The sequence below is a fragment of the Mobula hypostoma genome, chromosome 5, assembly GCF_963921235.1.
Source record: "Mobula hypostoma chromosome 5, sMobHyp1.1, whole genome shotgun sequence".
NCBI classification, from domain to species: domain Eukaryota; kingdom Metazoa; phylum Chordata; class Chondrichthyes; order Myliobatiformes; family Myliobatidae; genus Mobula; species Mobula hypostoma.
Window position 1 is genome coordinate 153,846,635 of NC_086101.1, and position 20,632 is coordinate 153,867,266.

Consider the following 20,632-nt stretch of genomic DNA (forward strand, 5'->3'; position numbering starts at 1 on the left):
GGTAGTTGGTAGTCCTGACGAAGGGTCTCGGCCTGAAACGTCGGCTGCACCTCTTCCTAGAGATGCTGCCTGGCCTGCTGCGTTCACCAGCAACTTTTATGTGAGTTGCTTGAATTTCCAGCATCTGCAGAATTCCTGTTGTTTTAGTTGATATTTTTTGGTCTTTTTTGGGGGGCTTTGCTATTGCTTGGGGAGTGGAGGATGCTGATTTTTTTTGTGGAGGTGGGGGAGTGTCATTGCTTTGCTACTGTGCATGGGAGCAAGTAGGGGGCGCTTTAAAGTTCCAATGTATTTGCTGTCGCTCATTCTCTAGGGCAGTCTTCTGTTTTCATGGATGTCTGTGAAGAACAAGAAATTTGGGATGTGTATGTTTCTCTGATATTAAATGGAACTGTTGATAGTGTTGTGTCAATCCTCTATTACTGATTTTTCATTGTGATATTGAGGTTTCACCCATGCTGCACTCATTTCACTAGTACTTGTGCATCAAGTGACCCAGGCATTGTTATAGGTCCTGTCTGTGTGGTGCTAGCCAGGTATCTGCCGTGTTGATCTCCATCTTCTTCACAAACATTTAGTTATTCCTGATATTGTTGTGCCCCTGTAAATTGTTAACCTTCCTTTTCATTTTGACTTCCTTTCCCGGTCAGTGCCTCGACATTCCTCTCTCCTGCACCCAGCCCAACCCTCCAGTCTTCATTGCAATAGTCATTTTCACCAGTTTCTTTCCAGTTGCAAAGTGACTTCCTCTCTGTAATCACATTTAGTCATGCAGTGCACGTTCTACTGCCATGATGCAATGGGGCTGGTGTGTGCTGGAATATTTAGACTCAGAGATCTTGTGCACAGTGTTGCAGAAACACATTTTTAGGAAAATAGCCTGTCTATTTCCACTTTTCCCTCCTCCATCTGTCTACCTTCCCTCCTCGCCTGGATTTACCTATCACTTCCCAGCTCTTGACACACAACTTCCCCTCACCTCTTTATACTGACCATCTCCTCTCTACCTTTAAGTCTAATTGATGGATTTAGACCCAAAGTGCTGACTATCCATTTCCCTCCATAGGTACTTAACTCACTGAGTTCCTCCACATTCCAGCGTCTGATGTCTCCAACCCCTTTTAGTCTTGGGGACTGAGAAACAAAATCAAAAGAGCAACTTTTATGTGTGTTGCTTGAATTTCCAGCATCTGCAGAATTCCTGTTGTTTGCAAAATCAAAAGAGGCTAGTTTTAGTTGAAAATATTCGAGGAAGATTAAAGCTATAAGCAGTTTATCAACCTTCTAGAGATCATCTTTATTGTCTGGAGATGGCTGAGTGAAGTAAAGTAAAATTTGAATGATTACTAGATGCAAATTCAAGCTTAAATCATTTGTGATTGGTTCTCTATTTATCTGCCATTGCAAAGCTGAGCAGGGCAAATCACTGAATGTGCAATAGATGTGACCTAGACTGTAATCATTAACGTCAAATTGTTGAGCTCCTGTGAAGGTATGGCTGTTAGAAATTTGTAACACACAATCAACTATCACTCTCACATCTAGTCCTAGAGATAACTGGAATCTCCAAGTTCGCAAAAATACAACAGCAACTGCTGTGGGCGTTGTAAATTGAGAACAAAAGAGAGGTTCAGCCATTGGAGAGGGAAGGAATTTAATGTTGCAGATCATTGGCCTCTCAACAGAGCTGGGAATAACTAAGGTTAACGTAGAACACAGAACAATGCAGCATAATACAGACCCTTTGGCCCACAATAATTGTGTGGACCTATAGAAACCTACTCGCTCCCATCCTACACAGCCAAAAACTCTCCATTTTTCTTGCATCCATGTGCCTATTAAGAGTCTCTTAACTTCGCTTATTGTATCAACCTCTACTACTGTGTGTGTGTGTGTGTGTGTGTATGTGTGTGTGTGTGTGTGTGTGTGTGTGTGTGTGTGTGTGTGTGTGTGTCTACGTCTACCTCTGAAATCACCCCTGTACTCTCCTATACTCACCTTGAATGGATGCCGTTTGGTACTGGCCACTGCTGCCCTGGGAAACAAGTGCTGACTGCCCACTCTATCCACGACACCAATAATCTTATGCAACTCTATTGTCACCTCTCATCTTCTGTCACTCCAAAGATGAAAGCACTAGCTTACACAACCTCTCCTGAAAGACATGTTCTCTAATCCAGGCAGCATCCTGGTAAATGTCCTCGGCACCCTCTCCGCATTCTTCCTATAATGAGGTATAATACTTCGAGTGTGGCCTAACCAGTTTTATAGAGCTGCAGCTTTACCCCGTGGGTCTTGAGCTTGAGTAACAAAGGCCAGCATACCGCCTTAACCATCCTATCAACTTGCATGGCAACTTTGAGGAATCTATAGCTTTGGACCCCAAGATCCTATTGTGGCCTCCACACTGCTACGAACCCTGCCATTAACTTTGTATTCTTTCTTCAAGTTTGCTCTTCCAAAGAGAATCACTTCATATTTTTGTAGATTGAACTCCATCTGCTAATTCTCTCCAATATTCTGCATTGCTTTCTATATCCTGTTATTATCTACAATAAACTGTACACTATCAACATCACCTCCAATGTTTATGTCAATTGCAGACATTCTAATCCATCCCTCCACTTCCTCATCAAGTCATTTATAAAAATCACTGAGTCCCAGAAGAGATCCCTGAGGAGCACCACTCATTGTTGAGGTCCATTTGAACCACTTGGAAATCCTCCTCCAAGCTGCTCACCATCCTGACTTGGAAACATATCGCCATTCCTTCATTGTCAATGGGTCAAAATCATGGAACTCCCCCCCCCCCCCGCCCCACAGCACTGTAGGTATATCTACACCTCAGGGACTGCAGCGGTTCAACAAGGCAGCTCAACACCACCTTCTCAAGGGCAATTAGGGATGGGCAAAAAATGCTGGCTTAGCTGGCGACTCCCACATCCTGTAAGTGAATAAATTTTTGAAAAATAGTCTTTACAGACTTCCAGGCAGAATACGCTCCATTCACTGTCCGCCTTTTGTGGTCGAGGCAATTCTGAATCCACACGCTAAAAATCCATGTATCCCTTGCCTTGTGACTTTCCAGAAAGGCTGTAAGATGCAGATAATCATTGGACTGAAACATTTGTCATACAGCCTGCCTCCTAGGTGCCATCTTTTCTTCCCCCACTCACCCTCCTATCCATCTGTACTGCACTATTGTGCAGGCCTATGGGTTCAGGCGAGGCTGCTTTGGCCAAAGCCGAATGGTCCATGGGTTGCTGCTTGGCTCAGGAGGTATTTTATGGCATGTTATCCTCATGCCATTAACATGATAAAAATAATTGAAATGGTTAAGTAACTTCAAAATGTGAAACATGTCAAATATATGCCGAGGAGATGGCTATGAATTGAAAACATGAAATAGGTTGGAGGATGAAACTTTTCCAGTCCGGGTTTAAAGGATGGAACTGAGCAATCAACGCATGCTGTACTTTGGGGCAGATCCAAATTACATTGGCTTCTCTGCTCAGCATATCTGAACTCTGTCCTGCAGTTAGTGCTGATTCTGGACTGCAGAACAGAAAGTTGAACGTGCAGGGATCTGACCTGCTCACTTGTGTTGCACTGTACAGACATGGAAGTTGAGAGTGAGCTGACTGATTCATTAACCCTCGTCCCTCTCTCCACAACTGCTGCTCAAGTAACTAATTATTTCTAAATCTTTCTGCTTGTGTTGCTTCCACTTAGTCCTTTTTAATAATCTAATTATTTAATATTTTCTCTTGCAGTCATTTAATGCTGAGTGCGAAGTTCTAACGGAATGTCAAGTGGGAGCAGTTCCTGTGCTTGGCCAAGAACCCTTAGTTATACTTGCCCAACTGGACTTCACACAATGGTCATGTGGATCCATTGGTTCCTCATCATGCTCGTCAATTCAGCTGCAGTAACTGGTAAGTTCTTTGATAGCAAAAATAACACCATCCTTGAATGAGAATATTTTGCTGTATGCATTTAGAGGTTGAAAAGCAAATTATTGTGAATACAGTTCTGCAAAACAGTCCCAGACTCTTATTTTTAGTTAGAATGGCGCATTGTTGCTTTCATATCGGACAGCCCTGCGTAAGGATTTATCTCTCTAGAGTTAAGAAGGACCTCTCTGAATGTGTTACCCTTCTGAACAGAATAAGCCCAGATGAATGAGATCTCGTACAGACATTGCATCAGCTTTGTTTAGTAGTCCAGTTCACCCATGATGAATTGTTCCCATACACCCTACAAATTATTGTTTAGACAGTTCTCTTTCCTGTGTGTACTTTTTGAATAATAAAATGAAGACAATTGAACAAGGATTTGGTTGCCATAGGCTGCTAGACTTTACAGACGGGAGGTTGGCAAATTTGATTCCCCATACATGTCCAATCGATTGACCTCCACTGAATGGCACTTGTAGAGCTACAGTGGGATACAGATGACAATGTTTATGACATAATTTTTTGCTTTACATTGACACCTCCACAAATATGCAAGCAGAGAAATTTTGTGAGTCTCAGATGTAGTTGCCCCCTTGATTAAATTGTCTATTTAGAATTTAATGTGAATAGCTAATTGGTGAATTGCTTAGGGTAGTAGAACTAAAATCATGAGGATGTGGGAGGTAAATTTCACTGCAGAGATGTGAGAATGAGTACTGCTCCTTTACTGAATGGCATGTTAAATACCCACAGATTAGGAATCCTTTGTCTGTAAGGTTCTGTTATTTCAATCAATAACCTGGCTAGTCTGAGAGTTTGAATTGTCTCTTTGTCAAGCATTGACACTGCAGTCTTAGCTAACAGCTTCCTTTCCAACAGTACTATTAAGTACTTCCCTTTTTTTGTATTCTTGCTGTTATTAGATGGGTTCTGTGGCTCAGAGTCTGTTTTACAAAGATGGACATTTATTCCACTGGCCCACCCTCCTCCTTTTCAGATATGTGTATCTTATAGTAACATGGCTGACCTGAAACTCAGACCATATATAGCCATTTAAGTATGTAGATAAAGTGATCTCTAACAATTACCTAATGAGTGATATTGCCAATGAATCACAAGTTTTACTATCTTGCCACACATCATAACAGTTCATCTGACACCAATAGGATTAAAGTCGACAGGTCTTGCAGAAATGTTTCACCAAGACAACGGAGACTGTATTTGTGTCCATGATTTGTTTACAACATGGACCTTGACACTAATAAAAAAAAATGTGAATTCTGCAGAAAATTTTCGGTTGGTAATGGAAAGTAGTTAAATTCTATGAAACAGTGTTGGGATATTTTAAATTTTTTCAATAGTATATCTAGTTTTGGGCCAGAAAATGTAATGTCAGCATCCTTCCAAAAGTCAAATAATGCAACATTATGGAGGAGGTTGTGAATGACTTTAGGAGGTATTAGACCTGATGGTGACTGATGAATGTTGTTGATGAATTTTTGAAACAAAAAAGAGGAAACAGTTAAAAGATCTGTAATGGATATGGAGGTATTTCAGGGGTGTTTCCTGTCTTCTCATTCACTCACATGTCCCAAAGCTATGACCAGTGAAATGGTTACTATAAATTGTTCTTTAATGTAAAATTTAATCACAAAAAGAATCAAAGTGGGGGGGGGGTTGACTGGCATATGTGGAAGATGACATATTGCAGGGATAGCTGGGAAATTAGCATAGAAAGAATGGGGCTAAGGGGATTACTGCTTTGGGAGCTGGCATAAAGATGGGCCAAATGGAAGTTTCCTATGTCGTTATAAGAGACTGAAATCTCAAAGTGGAAGATGAAATAAATAAATCAAAAAGAAGAAAAAGTACATGGAAAAATGTATTATTTCCTTTTTACATCCAGTTATTATCCACCCATCTTGAATAAACCTTGTTAATTTGAAATCCCATATGCGACAGTGACCTGGTCTTCAAAAAAAGCATTAAGGAATGCAGTGATATTGCTGAGTTTTGCGTGTTCAAGCTTATTTAAAGATCCCTATAAAAGAAATTTCCCTATCATCAGATGACAGGCACTGGCTTTCTTCTGCATCAGTAGCAGTGCCAAGTTTTGTCCTCGTGTTTCAGCTATTGTCAGTAACTTCACTGAATTGATCGATCTGAAACATGCAGAATACCAGAAAACCAAGTAACTGAATTTGTGGCTCAATAGTAACAATAGGCTCTGCTTGTGGTATCTCAGAGAATGGCAGGAGGTGATGCATGGTCATTCCCATTATTTAGATCAACTTTCAATCCTCAATTTCCAACGGTAGTTTGGACAACCACCTGTTCCCATTTTACTGCAGAGATCTGGGATCCTGAGTGCAAGAGCAATCAGGACAACAAAATAGGAAGTTGTCACCAAGGAAGCATCCAGATGACATATTTTCATTGTGATAAAATAACAGACATGCAGCTGTAAAGGCAGTTGCTGGAAATCACACGGCAATCTGCCTTTTTCTGCTTTGTGATTGAAATTTCATTGTTTATAACTTAAATCACAGAAAAATGCAGACGTTCTTTGCAGATTGTGCTATTTCTGAAATATGATCGGGGCCCATTGCATTCCAGAAGTTTGCTCAGTGGATTTGCACAGTGATGTCATCCATTGTGCAGTGTTTCAACTGAACACTGGCAACTGAAATTGAATTGTGTTAGTTCTGCTCTGGAAAGCGTGCAAAGAAGTCGTGCTCTAACTGGGACTACATCATTTATAGGGCAAGTCTGCTATTCTACTTTGGACGCTGACTGGGGACTAGAGCACTAACAAACGCTTTAACAAAGCTAATCTTTTATCTGCTTTTTAAATGATGCTTATCTTTTATTCCCATCAGTTCTCCCCATATATGACCCATCACCTGCATAACCGTTTAATGGATGGCAGCCAGTCAACTGAGCTGCATGTATTGGGATGTGGGCAGAAACTGGAGCACCTGGGGAAATTCACATGGTCATGAGGAGAACAGCAAACTCCACACAGGCAATACTGAAGATCAGGACTGAACTTCATTCTTTGCAGTTGTGAGGCAGTAGCTCTCTTAGTTCTACAACACTGACGTTTCTCTGGTTATCACTTCTGAACCATGGGTCACATCCTGTTAGTAGACTTAAAGAAGTAAGACTCACATGTCAAAGACTAGGTACATATACCTACGGCACTTGAGGGAGGAATAGCAGAGAGGATTCATTCTACAGACGGCATCGCCCAACAGAGTTCAATGATCAGTGTACTGACCTTCAGCTTCTTGAGGAGCGGGGGGGTGATGTTCTGTCGGGAAACTAGATCATCTCTGCCATGGTTCAAGGCTACCTGCTGAGTTCAAGGCTATTGTTACCCTGAGCTTCCTGGCTTCTAACTACTCAAGTGATGATAACAGCTGATCTATGCCACCAAGCCTAACTTGCTCCGCGTCCCAGATTTTTGGTAGGGTGTAACATGTATGATATTCAAAGAAAGGACTCTGCCTCCTTTTTAATTTGAGACTATTGGATAAATAACACTTGTGGATTAGGAGTACTAGCTTCCTGAAGGTTGAGGAAGCACTCGTTCAGGAGAGTTCATAGTCATTGCTATTATCTGGAATACTTGTATGACACTCTCACCTCTTTTGTGTTCACTATATATAAGCTGCTTCTTGGTGTAGAGGGCAGGATTTTGATAAAGCGGGGCATTTCTTTCTCTCCTTGGGTCGGACCTGTCTTACTCCACTCGGTTATCAATAGGACCACAAAGAAAAGCAGAAATGGAGATAGGGGCTTATGGGTTTCCTCCTTGGGCACACTGTGTTAACCTGATAGGCCAAAAGGCCTGTATCACAGTATGTATGGAAGTACAGCCTTTGCCAAATTAACTACTGGCAGCCCAGTGAAATCAGTTATTGGGGTTCTCTGGTGCATTTCAGGCATTGACACCGTACTGAAGGTGCCTTAGTGTGTCAACCAGAGTGGACGGCGTATTTCATCTGATGCATCCGCTCTAGCCTCCCTCTGGAAGAAGATCACATAGGCTGTGTCTTTCTGATGGTGAGAATAAGGAGAAGGAGCGGGTTTTGAGGTAGGAAAGCAGAAGTGTGATGAAGGCTGAGACGTTCTGGAAGAACCATCCGGAAGTATGTGTTTTATTTTGTCATTTGATAGTCTGATCCCATGGAATGTGTACTGAGTGAGGTAAAGAGGTCATAGGATGGGCTACCACAAAAAAAATGACTTGGTCCATTCTATCTGTACTTGCCAGTGATTGAGCTACTTGAGTTACACCCACTTTCTGGTCTTTGGACATTGGAGTGAGATTGTATTCAGTGGTCTGGACTTTGGCCATTAGAGTGAGATAGTTTTCATTGGTCTGGTCTTTGGCCATTGCAGTGAGATTGTATTCATTGGTTTGGACTTTGGACATTAAAGTGACCAGGTATGAAGACATCAGTGCACAGGATCAAACGAGGCTGCAAATGGTTGTACACTCAGTCGGTTCTGTCATGGGCACAATCTTCCCCAACATCAAGGACATGTTCAAAAGATGGTGCCTCAAGGAGCCAGCACTGAGGATCCTTACCATTTGGGACATGCCCTTTTTGGATTACGATTATCAGCGAGGAGATGCAGAGGCCTGAAGGCATCCACTCATTGGTTTAGGAACAACTTCTTCCCCACTGCCCTCAGTTATGAAAGGTCAAAGTTCGAAGTAAATTATATTATCAAAGTACATATATAATGTACAAACCTGAGATTCGTTTTCTTGTGGGCATACTCAGCAAATCTATGGAATAATAACTATAACAGGATCAATGAAAGATCAACCAGTGTGCAGAAGACAACAAACTGTGCAAATACGAATATCAATAAATAGTAATCAATAACGAGAACCTGAAATAAAAAGATAAGAGTCCTTAAAATGAGATCCTTGGTTGTGAGAACATCTCAATGGATGGGCAAGTGAGTGTAGTCAATGCAAGCAAGTCAATGAATACGAATTCACTGTTGCTGTTTTGCACTATTTATTTTCTCTTATTCTAACTTATAGTAATTTGTTTTCTCTTGTACTGTACTGCCACCATATAACAACAAATTTCATGACGTATGTTACTGATAATAAACCTGACTGATTCTGACTGTTCAGCTGCTGTGTATGAGTTTCAGTCTCCTATCACCCTTTGGGGTGGATAAGACCTACTCTTTCCACATTCCATAAAAACTTGGAACCAAGTCACTGAATTCTCTACAATCTTTCCATTCTCCTTCCAAAAAAATGCAGTGAGCTAAGTTAGCCTCTCCTGTAACTATAATTTTTCAGCCCTTTTATCTCCTCTCTGCTGCTTACCTATTCTTCCTATAGTATAGCGGATAGAACTATATATAGGCTGTATTCCAGCTGTGGCCTAACTACTGTTTAACACTGCTCCAACATAACATTCATTCCTCAAGTATCCTGAATACAAGCTTCTTTACCATTAGATATAGAGCAGAATTAGGCCATTTGGCCCATCGAGTCTGCTGCACCATTTCATCATGGTTGATCCAATTTTCCTTGCAGCCCCAATCTCCTGCCTTCACACTGTATGCACTCATTTCCTGACCAATCAAGAATCTGTCAACCTCTGCCTTAAATATACTTACAGACTTGGCCTCCACAGCTGCTTGTGGCAAAGAATTACCTACTAGTTATCCTTAGAGATCTGTGGGCATATGTTGTAGCATATTTCAGAATTGGAATTAGAATCAGGTTTATTATCACTGGCATGTGTCGTGAAATTTGTTAATTTAGCGCGGCAGTTCAATGCAATACACGATATAGAAGAAAAAAAACAAAAATAAAATAATAAAAAATAAATAAGTAAATCAATTACATTATGTGTATATTGAATCAATTAAAAATCGTGCAAAAAAACAGAAATACTATATATTTAAAGAAAATGAGATAGTGTCCAAGGGTTCAATGTCCATTTAGGAATTGGATGGCAAAAGGGAAGAAGCTGTTCCTGAATCACTGAGTGTGTGCCTTCAGGCTTCTGTATCTCCCTACCTGATTGTAACAGTGAGAAAAGGGCATGCCCTGGATGCTGGAGGTCCTTAATAATGGGCACTGCCTTTCTGAGACACCGTTCCTTGAAGACGTCCTTGGTACTTTGTAGGCTAATATTCAAGATGGAGCCAACTAAATTTACAACTCTCTGCAGCTTCTTTTCGTCATATTCAGTAGCCCCACCACCCCCATACCAGACAGTGATGCGGCCTGTCAGAATGCTCTCCACAGTACATCTATAGAAGATTTGAGTGTATTTGTTGACATACCAAATCTCTTCAAACTCCTAATGATGTATAGCTACTATCCTGCCTTCTTTATAACTGCATCGATATGTTGGGACCAGGTTAGATCCTCAGAGATCTTGACACCCAGGAACTTGAAACTGCTCATTCTCTCTGCTTCTGATCCCTCTGAGGATTTTCACAAGACATGCAACAGTGTGCTCTCTTTTATCATGTACTTCATTGTCTTTCTCATCCGTATGCTTTATCTAACTTTTCTCTGGATTGAACTGAATATCCCTATCTAATGTGCCAGTTAACCAATTCATGTAGCCTGCAACTTCCTCATGATCAGCCACACTATTAATGTTATTCATTTCTGACAAATTTCATTAATATAGTCCAAATCATTAATATAGGCCATAAAAGTCAGTGGAATCAAGTCATCCTTGACCATAGACTTGCCCCAGATGATGAAGATTTATGGTGCTTGGTCAGCGCACTTGGGACAGCATTCTCATCAATGCATTTGGTTTATAAGGAGAGTTTGAGTAGGATCTACCTCTTCCCTATGATTCATCAGCCTGTCAGTGTGGCTGACGACATTGTCAGAGGGATTGACAGGAGTGTGCAGCAATTTCCTAGGACTAGAGAATCAAGAACGAGAAAGCACTGGTTTAAAATGAGAAGGGAAAGTTTTAATGGGAACTTGAGGAGCAACGGGAACTTGAAGTTTTAATGGGAACTTTAATGGGAACTTGAGGAGCAACGTTTTCCACTCGGCGTAGTCAAAATAGTATGGAATGAGCTGCCGGAAGAAATGGTTGAGGGAGGTACATTAACAACATCTAAATGGTGGTTGGACAGGTATGTGGAATAGGAAATATTGCATAGGATATGGACACGTTCAGAAGGGCATCTTGGTTGGCAATGGAATAGCTGGGCCAAAGGGCCTGTTTCTGTGCTGTAGGACTCAGACTCTGTAATTAGATGGTTAGAGACTGCCTGATCCGCTGAAAGTCAGAGTTATACATCATAGGCTGGTTAGAGTGGATGTGGATAGGATGTTTGCTATGGCAGGGAGTCTGGAGCAGAGGGCTTAGCCTCAGGATAGAGGGATGTCCAATTAGAGAGGAATTTCCTTAGCCAGAAGGTGGTGAATCTGTGGAATTCGTTGCCACGGTCCCCTGTGGAGGTCACCTTTGGATATATTTCAAGCAGAAGTTGAAAGGTTCTTGATTAGTCGGGGCATCAAAGGTTATGGAGAGAAGGCAGGAGAATGGGATTAAGAGGGGTAATGAATCAGCCATGGTGGAATTTCAGAGCAGACGAGATGGGCTGAATGGCCTAATTCTGCTCCCATATCTTATTTCTTGTGGTCTTAAATGCCGTGAGAGTCTCAGCCTTTACCTGCCCGCCAGGCAGTGCATTCCAGACTCCAACCACAATCTGTGAGGGGTGGATGGGTAGCATTCACCTCCGATCCTCTCTAAGCTACCCTCACTCTCACCAGAGACAGTGGGTACACTTTGGGATAATAGAACAAAAAGAAAAATCCAAAATTCAGTGTGTAGTTTCTGGCTTTAACTGTGCCAAGGTGGTGATGCAAAGCAACTTCAGCATTTCTGGGTGAGTTATGGCTTTGCTTCAAAAATTAATGGCTTTTTCCCTTACAAAGTCTGTTTAGGGCCAATGCATTTTGTTAAACAATCATCTTGTCAAAGCTCTCAGAAAGAGCTTTGCACCTCCTGTGATTGATCAAGTTCTACAAGGCACATTTTAAAGGTACAGTATAACACCTAGTTTCTAGATGCTGCTTTTTGACATCTTCATCTCTTCATTGAACAATTGAGACTGATGCGTCTTTCACGGCAGAAAGTACTGCAGCAGTCAGATGTGAAGAGAGACATTTAGAAATGTTAGACTGCTCTTCTAGCATAGAATTCATTGCAGTTCAGTCGGCTTTTGGTAATTTTTGAAAGAAGTAGATCGGTGGAAAAGAAAGCCCTTTTGTAAAATGGGCATGTGTGGTGGATATGTCTATAACCTGCCACTGATCCCACATTGTGGCTGGGAGCCTGATTTTTAAATTTAACGCATGCCTCAGCAAATCTGGCAGTGAGGGTGGACATATGAAAGGTGCTGCTTGACCATTCCTGTTGATCTTGTGGTAGAGTTTAAACATTTCCTTCTGACTGAGATTACTGGCCCCAATTCCTTTACTCGAGCAAGATTAATCTTCTCCTCACTCTCCTTCTGCAATCCTCCCACACCCAACCAAGTCCTGTCCATTCATTAGAGACTTCCTGCTGTTGATGACTCAAGAGGCTGCAGATGCTGGCATCTGAAGCAACAATCATTCTGCTGGAAGAACTCTGCAGGTCAGACAGCATTTGTGAAGGGAGAGGAATTGTCAGCGTTTCAGGTTGAAGCCCAGGGCTGAGAGTGGTTTTGGCCAGTATAGAGACAAGATGGGAGTGGTGAAAAGGAGCAGATATGATTGGTGGACTGAGGAGGGGTTTCAGATGTCAGGCAGATTGTGTCGGAGAGGGGAGGGGAAAGGAGTGGGAGTGAAGATAGGAGACAGTGGCAGGTGACTGATCCAGAAAGACACACAGAGAAGCTAATGAAGCAAGACAGAGGGGAGGGCAGTATGAAGATTAGAGACTGGTTGTTATTGGAGGGAGATATTCAAGAACACAGAAGACTCTCATAAATAAAGGAAGCTGGAATGGGAAGTATTGGGGAGAAGTGAATGGCAGTTGGGTAGTGGTTGGAAATGTGTGCATGTGTGTGTGATGACTGGAATCAGTAGGAGGCAGAATTAGGATGAAGATGGGAAGGGGGTGCTGGGAAGGTAGGAAGGAACAGAGACAAAAATAGGAGAACTGTTGGAGGAAAGAGAGGGAGAGAGCAAAGGTGAGGGGTAGAAAACAGGCCACCTCAGGGAGCATTACCTAAAATTGGAGCTCTCTATGTTCATGCCATTGGGTTGTAGATTACTAAAGCAGAATATGAGGTGATGTCTGTACAGTTTGCATTGGGCCTTATCCTTCGTACAAGGGGTGATTGATAAGTTTGTGGCCTAAGGTAGAAGGAGTCAATTTTAGAAAACCTATCACATTTATTTTTCAACGTAGTTCCCTTCTACATGTACACACTTAGTCCAGTGGTCATGGAGCATACGGATCCCTTCTTTGTAGAAGTGGTCCACAGCAGGGGTGATTGATAAGTTCATGGCCTAAGGTAGAAGGAGATGAGTTATACAGTTCTCATTACATGCACATGCAGTTCAACTCTTTGAGTGATTATGCAGAAAGTTTGAAGTTAGTAACTCATCTCCTTCTACCTTGGGCCACAAACTTATCAATCACCCCTGCTGTGGACCACTTCTGGAGGTCCAGGACGCTGACCTCGACAAAGAATGGATCCATATGCTCTACAACCGCTGGACTAAGTGTGTACATGTAGGAGGGGCCTATGTTGAAAAATAAATGTGCTAGGTTTTCTAAAATTGACTCCTTCTACCTTAGGCCACGAACTTATCATTCACCCCTCGTAATAGAGAAGACAGAGGAAGGACTGGTTAGTGTGGGAATGTCGATGATTCCTTTCCTCCTCCCCCCTCCCGCCCCATATATGTTGCCTGACTTGCTGAGTTCTCCAGCATTTTGTGATTGTTGCTCAAAATTTCCAGCATCTGCAGAATCTCTTGTGTTTGTTTTCCTTCAGCAGACTGCGGTATTCCTGGAAATATAACAAAATGAGAAAAAAGAAAGGAGACAGCTTGGGTTAATGCTGCAAGTTTGTACAATTTTAATTTAAAAATCTGAATGTTTTTGTCATTGGCTGAAAACTGGATGAGGCTGTGTTCAGCTGAGTTGTGGGAAAGTTGGACTGAGGCAGACAGAGGGTAGCAACGGTGTTAGAGACACTGACATGGAAATTAAATGTACTTCACCTGTAATGCCCAGTACAAAGGGTTTGGGTATTTGAAACTACATTTAAATCTAGAAAATGACAGGAATTAAAGCCGGAGTGTTAGCCAGAAATTTCGACTGTTCATATCTCTCCCCACTGTTGTATTTGTCCAGTGTTTTGTGTGTGTGTGTGTGTGTGTGTGTGTGTTGCTCCAGAAAAGTATTAATTGCAGGAAATTACGCTTCATAATCTTTTGGCATCTGCTCTGTTTTATTGCTTTTTAATCTCATCTAAATCAGATGTAAAAGGTGAAAAAACAATATTAGATTAGCTTTATTTGTCACATGTACATTGAAACACACAGTGAAATGCGCCATTTGTGTCAACAGCCAACACAGTCAGAGGATGTGTTGTTGGCAGGCACAATTGTTGCCATGTTTCCGGTGCCAACATGGCAAACCCACAACTTAACCCTAACCCTTACTCTCACAGTTTCGGAATGTGAGAGGGAAACAGAACACTGAGATATATGTGGTCATGGGGAGAATGTGCAAACCCCCTACAAACATTAGTGTGAATTGAACCAGATGACTGATGCTGGGAGTGTAAAGTTTTGCAATAACCACTATTCTACTTTGCTCCCCTTAAATTCTTTAAGTCTAATGTACACTCGGTAGCCATCTTATAAGTCATACATGTATGCCTTCTCATTAATGCAAATATCTAGGCAGCCAGTTATGTGGGTGCAACCCAGTGCTTAAAAGCATGCAGACATGGTCAAAAGGTTCAGTTGTTGTTCAGACCAAACATCAAAATGGGGAAGAAATGTGATTCATGTGTCTGACCGTGGAGTGATTGTTGGTGCCAGAGGGGGTAGTTTGGGAAACTCAGAACCTGCTCATCATCTAGTATTTTCATAGAGCATAGAAATCTACAGCATATTACAGGCCCTTTGACCCGCAATGTTGTGCTGTCCATATAACCTACTCTAGAAGCTGCCTAGAATTACCATACCGCATAGCTCTCTATTTTTTTAAGCTTCATATACCTATCTAAGAGTCTCTTAAAAGACCCTATTATATTCACCTCCACCACTGTCACTGGTGATGCATTCCACACACCCACCACTCTGTGTGGAAAAACTTACCCCTGACATCTCCTCTGTACCTTCTTCCAAGCACCTTAAAACTGTGCCCTCTCGTGCTAGCCATTTCAACCCTGGGGGAAAAAGTCTCTGATGATCCACACTATCAATGCCTCTCATCATCTTATACGTCTCTCTCAGGTCACCTCTCATTCTCCGTCGCTCCAAGGACGCAAGACCAAGTTCACTCAACCTATTCTCATAAGGCACACTCTCCAATCCAGGCAACATGCTTTCACGCACAACAGTCACTAGAGTTTACGGAGATTTGTGTAAAAAACACACACACACAACAAAATCAGTGTATGGTGGTTCTGTGGGCAAAAGCACAGTATTTATAGGAGAGGTCAGAGGAGAATGACCAGACTGGTTTAAGCTGACAGGAAGGAAATAGTAACACAGTAACCACTCATTACAACAGTGGTGTGCAGAAGAGCATCTTTGGACCCACAACATGTCGAGCCTTGAAGTGGTTGGGCTACAGCAGCAGAAGACCATGGACATAGACACAGTGGCTACTTTGTTAGGTACAGGAGATAGCTAACTGGTACCATATTGATTAGTTCAAATTAGAAGGTGGGGATTTGCATTTATTAAGTTCGAGGACTAGGTGGATGTCATAGAAACATTCCAAATGTTAAAAGGCCTGAACAGATTAGATATGGCAAAGTTATTTCCCATGGTAGGGGAGTCTAGGACAAGGGAGCATGACTTCAGAATTGAAGGGTGTCCATTTAGAACAGAGATCCGGAGAAATCACCTTAGTCAGAGGTGGTGAATCTGTGGAATTTGTTGCCATAAGTGGCTGTGGAGGCCAAGTCATTGGGTGCATTTAAGGCAGAGATAGATAGGTTCTTAATTAGCCAGGGCATCAAAGGGCATGGGGAGAAGGCAGGGGAGTGGGAACGTCTGGAAGAATTGGACCAGCCCATGATTGAATGGCGGAGCAGACTCAATGGGCTGAATGGTCTACTTCTGCTCCTGTATTCTATGGTCTTATGGATCTCAGTTTGACCGGGTGATTTTTTTTTTAACTGTTGAACAACATGTGTTCACTTATAGTATGTTCACTCATTACAGCTGTAATTTGTAGTTGGTTCGCAAGGTCTTTTTGAGTTGAAGTGGCTGGAAAACCTGCATTTATTTGCTCATAGTTTCAAACTTCAAATTCTTAGTGTGCATGTTCATCATCTTTGTGATAATTTCACAAACCCTTAACCATGTGGCCCTCATCTCTTGCAACTGCTGTGGGAATAAGTGGGTGGTATTGTGGAGGTTCAGTCTTTTTGAGTGGCTTTGTAACCTGGTGATCTCCACTAATGAGCATTTATAAAAAATGGATATTGCCTAAAGTCAGCTTGATATCTGGGGAGATCCAAGTCCTCAAAGAAATAAGTATAAAGAATGATTTCGGTCCTTAAGTGTAGACACTTATTTGTACAGCTACGTCTTGGCACAGAATCTGCACTGTTCCAACAATACCTTTAACCATTCAGCATGTTTGTCATTTGCCAGCAAGGATTTCTGTTTTGAATGGCTTTTACCCACTTGATCTGGTTAAAGTTTTCTAAGTTGAGGGAATTAAGCCTGTATTCTGTCTTCCCCTCTGACCCGGATATGAATGCTATTCACTCAATGGAAATCCCCTCTTAAAGATGGCTTCCAAAATAAATAGTTATTGAGTAGCCTTTGTCCAATATCCTGTGACTATACTCCAAAATGTAAACTATGTGTAACATAAAAGCAATTGGTATTAAACTAGTAATCTCAGCTGGAGCCAATGCCAACTGTGGGGTAATGTGGAAACACACACTGGTGCTTTTCAGCTTGGAATGAGGGCATGTTGGTGGAAACTAGCCAGCTTGGTGGGTGGGTGGGTGGGTGGGTGTGTGTGTGTGTGTGTGTGTGTGTGTGTGTGTGTGTGTGTGTGTGTGTGTGTGTGAAATCATGAATAGATTCTTAAATGTATACTGTCACCATAAATTTGAATCGTGTGGAAATTTTATCTCTTTATTGGGTTGGAGCGAGGGCACATTTACATTCTGGAGTACATCCAGAGCATTTGGAATTTGACTTAAATGAAGCTGCCTTGGATTCTGATTACAGGCAGCAGTATTGAAGCAAATGTGCATGCCCAACAGATGGACGTGTTCAGGTTTGGGTCTGCAAATATGCTATAGCACCTGCTTTTTTGAGCACAATCTGATGGAAAGCCTTTGTTTCAGTGAGAACTTTGTGCACATGCAATAAATCAGTGTTCTTGGGCTATTTCTGCACATACACGAGGGCACACAGTGCAGATGACAGTTCTGGATGCTTATTGTAGCTTTTAAACCTCCCTGTTTAAAACCACATTACGTATTTCTTAAAAGAAACCATGAGCACATTCAGACAATAATTTTTTTTGTATATATTCCAAGCATTTTTATTGGTAATGAGTTTTAAAGAATCTCTTGTGTAAGGTGTGGATTTATTTTTGTTAAATGTACTAGGTACAGTGAAAAGCTCATTTGTGTGCCATGTAGACAGATAATTCCATATGTAAATACATTATGGCAGTCAAAAGGAAACTGAAATGCAGAATATACTGTTACAGTTGCAGAAGATCAGTGCAGATAGACGAAGTGCAAGGGCCGTGACAAGGTGGATTTAGAGATCAATTATTCATCTTTAGCATAGGAGAAGTCCATTCAAGAGGACATGGGCTTTTAATTGGACTTAGTTGCCCATTCCTAGTTGTTCTTGAGACAGTGGTGCTGAAGCTACCTGAGTGAGAGGGGAGGGTCTGAAAGTAAGGCAGAGGGCCCCAAGAGAGGAGAGGAAGGAAGATTCATTCTGAAAGCATGTAGTTAGCCTATTTTTCCCCCTTCCAGCTTTTTGTGGGAAAAGTATCTGAAAGTCAGTGTTTCAAATTCATATTAGTGTATTGTCTTGCGTAGCATTGCAATGAACTTTCTTGCTTGTATGAAGGTCAAAGAGTAAATCTCATAATCAGGAAGGTATTGTGGTCCTTCATGGGATTCCGCTGCATGGACAGGTAGACCGCGTACCTCACTCTGCTGTCGAGACCTTATGTTTCAACACCATCTGCTCTATGCTCTACAGTGTAGCCATGACGAAGCAGCAAGAACACTATATAGGCTAACAGCATTGATGAGAGACCCTGCCTCAAAATGCAGTTGGAGCACATGCTATCATATGTGAGATGGGCTGGATTCCCCTCCCCCCGGGATTCGCTGAATGTCTATTATAAGCAGTCTGTGCCAATCACCAGAACAGTTGCGGGGTGTGGCGGACCTATCAGAGCTCCATCAGATCACGGTGTGATTTCTATCAATGTTGCCAGTGGAACCTGGAACCACAACTGCTGCAGCCTGGCTGTGTGTGTCCATGTTGGGATGAGCTCCAAGATCTTTCTTCAGCTTGCCAGAAAACTCTGACACATGTCAGTGTGTCAAACCTATCCACCCTCTCTGGCTCAGCATTTTCACAGAGCATCAGAGTCCTCTGGATCAGGTCTGTGTGAGATCTGGCCCCTAAGGGAGTTGATTTATTGGCCATTTGCTAGCCATCTGCTTATTCATGCCAGCTGTCCTACCGTTGTTCTTAATGTACGTTACCAAGATATGAACAATCTTTTGATGAATTCTCTGCCTCAGTGGTGATTTTCTCAAGTAACAATGAATCTGCGTACAGGACGGAGATATGTGGCCTGATTATAACCCTTCCCTCGATCTCGGTAAATCAGCTGTATTGGTCATTCAGGAATGGGGGTGGTGCTCCTATTTATACCAGCAGTGCCAAGGGTGAGTTGGTTGGATGCTTCAAGACCCGAGGAGTGAATCTCAACAATAGCCCGTCCTGGTCCATGTAGATGGCATGGCCAAGAAAGAAGCCTCAGCTTCTCAGGAGGCTAAAGAAATTTGACATGACCCCATTGACTTTCAACAGATTCTACATATAGATGCACCATGGAAAGTTATCTGGTCAAGATGTATGCCAGCTGCTTAGCCCAGGAATTCTCAGAGCTGCAGCATGTGCACACAGTTCAGTCCATCACCGAAACCAGCTTCCCCTGGGTAGACTCTATTTACACTTCTCATGACCTCGGTAAATCCGCCAGCCTAATCAAAAACAAGAGAACATCTGCGGATGCTGGAAATCCAAGCAGAACACACACAAAATGCTGGAGGAACTCAGCAGGCCATGCAGGATCCAGGGAAAAGAGTACAGTCGACGTTTTGGGTCGAGACCTTTCGGCAAGATCAAAGACCTTTTCCATCCTGAACATTCTCTATTCTTCCCTCTCCCAATGGGCAGAGATTTAAAAGCTTGAAAGCACATATCACTAGGCTAAAGGACAGCTGCTATCCCACTTACAAGACTATTGCACCGTTCCCTAGAACAGTAAGATGGACTCATGACCTCATAATCCTCCCTGTCATGGCTTGGCATCTCATTGTCTGCCTGCATTTTCCCTCTGACTATGGCACCATGGTCTGTATTCTGGTATTGCATTTCCCTTCATTACTTCAATGTACTGATGTGATGAAATGATCTATATTGATGGCATGAAAAACAAAGTTTTTCACTATATCTCAGTACATGTGACAATAATAAATAATTTTTCTGAGTGCTAGCAGGGACCCAGGTCATACGGTACAATTCTGTAATAAAGGGAAAGTGGCTTGGACATTGTGAGAGGAGATTACCTGAAAGTCACCTGCTTAGGTTAACAGGGAAAGTCAGAAGGCACTTTAGGGCAAAGAGAGATGGGATCTAACAATGGATTAGATGTGCTAATGTTGTGTGCTTGTGTGAGTGATTTGATTCACTCTGGTTACTTCTCAGGCTGTTTATACACAGAGGTCTTTACCAGTGTAAAGGGCATCCCTTCTGCATGTCACCTCATCAGGTCCTTGTGGATTCTGGAGGCCTTGTCTCCATCCATATTCCCACAGTAAAGAATACACATAAATCTTTCCATTTTCCAGCAGTAACACCCAACAGATTGTTGGGTCCCTCAGTGAAACTGACTGGAATATAGTGTTTGCGATGGAATGACATTGCCATAAACCCAGTGGCTTTAATTGTGTTGACATTTCCATGAACAAAATTGTGTGTGCCTATTTCCATGCATCAGATAAGTCAGCTTCTAGATTGTGAAGGTGTTGGTGATTGTTTGTGTATGCAGAGTAGATCCTGTTATGTTGGGGTTGGAACTTTCACTCTCGGCCAGATGAGGAGGTGAGGCTTTGCTTTCAACCAGCCCTGTTCGTGTGGGTCTGAAGTGATGCTTTACAACTTGGTGCAGATAGTTCAG

At 42.2% G+C, this 20,632-nt stretch overlaps 1 protein-coding gene across 3 annotated transcripts in view; it reads left to right on the plus strand.

Moving 5' to 3' along the window:
* The window catches only part of adgrl3.1 (adhesion G protein-coupled receptor L3.1), a 587,214-nt gene that overhangs the window by 208,536 nt on the left and 358,046 nt on the right, over positions 1–20,632 (plus strand). For all 3 annotated transcript variants that reach the window (XM_063049189.1, XM_063049191.1, XM_063049192.1), the window contains exon 3: positions 3,774–3,935. In XM_063049189.1, coding sequence (XP_062905259.1) covers positions 3,806–3,935 — 130 coding nt within the window. In that variant the 5' untranslated portion in view covers positions 3,774–3,805. The remainder of the gene's footprint in view (positions 1–3,773; positions 3,936–20,632) is intronic.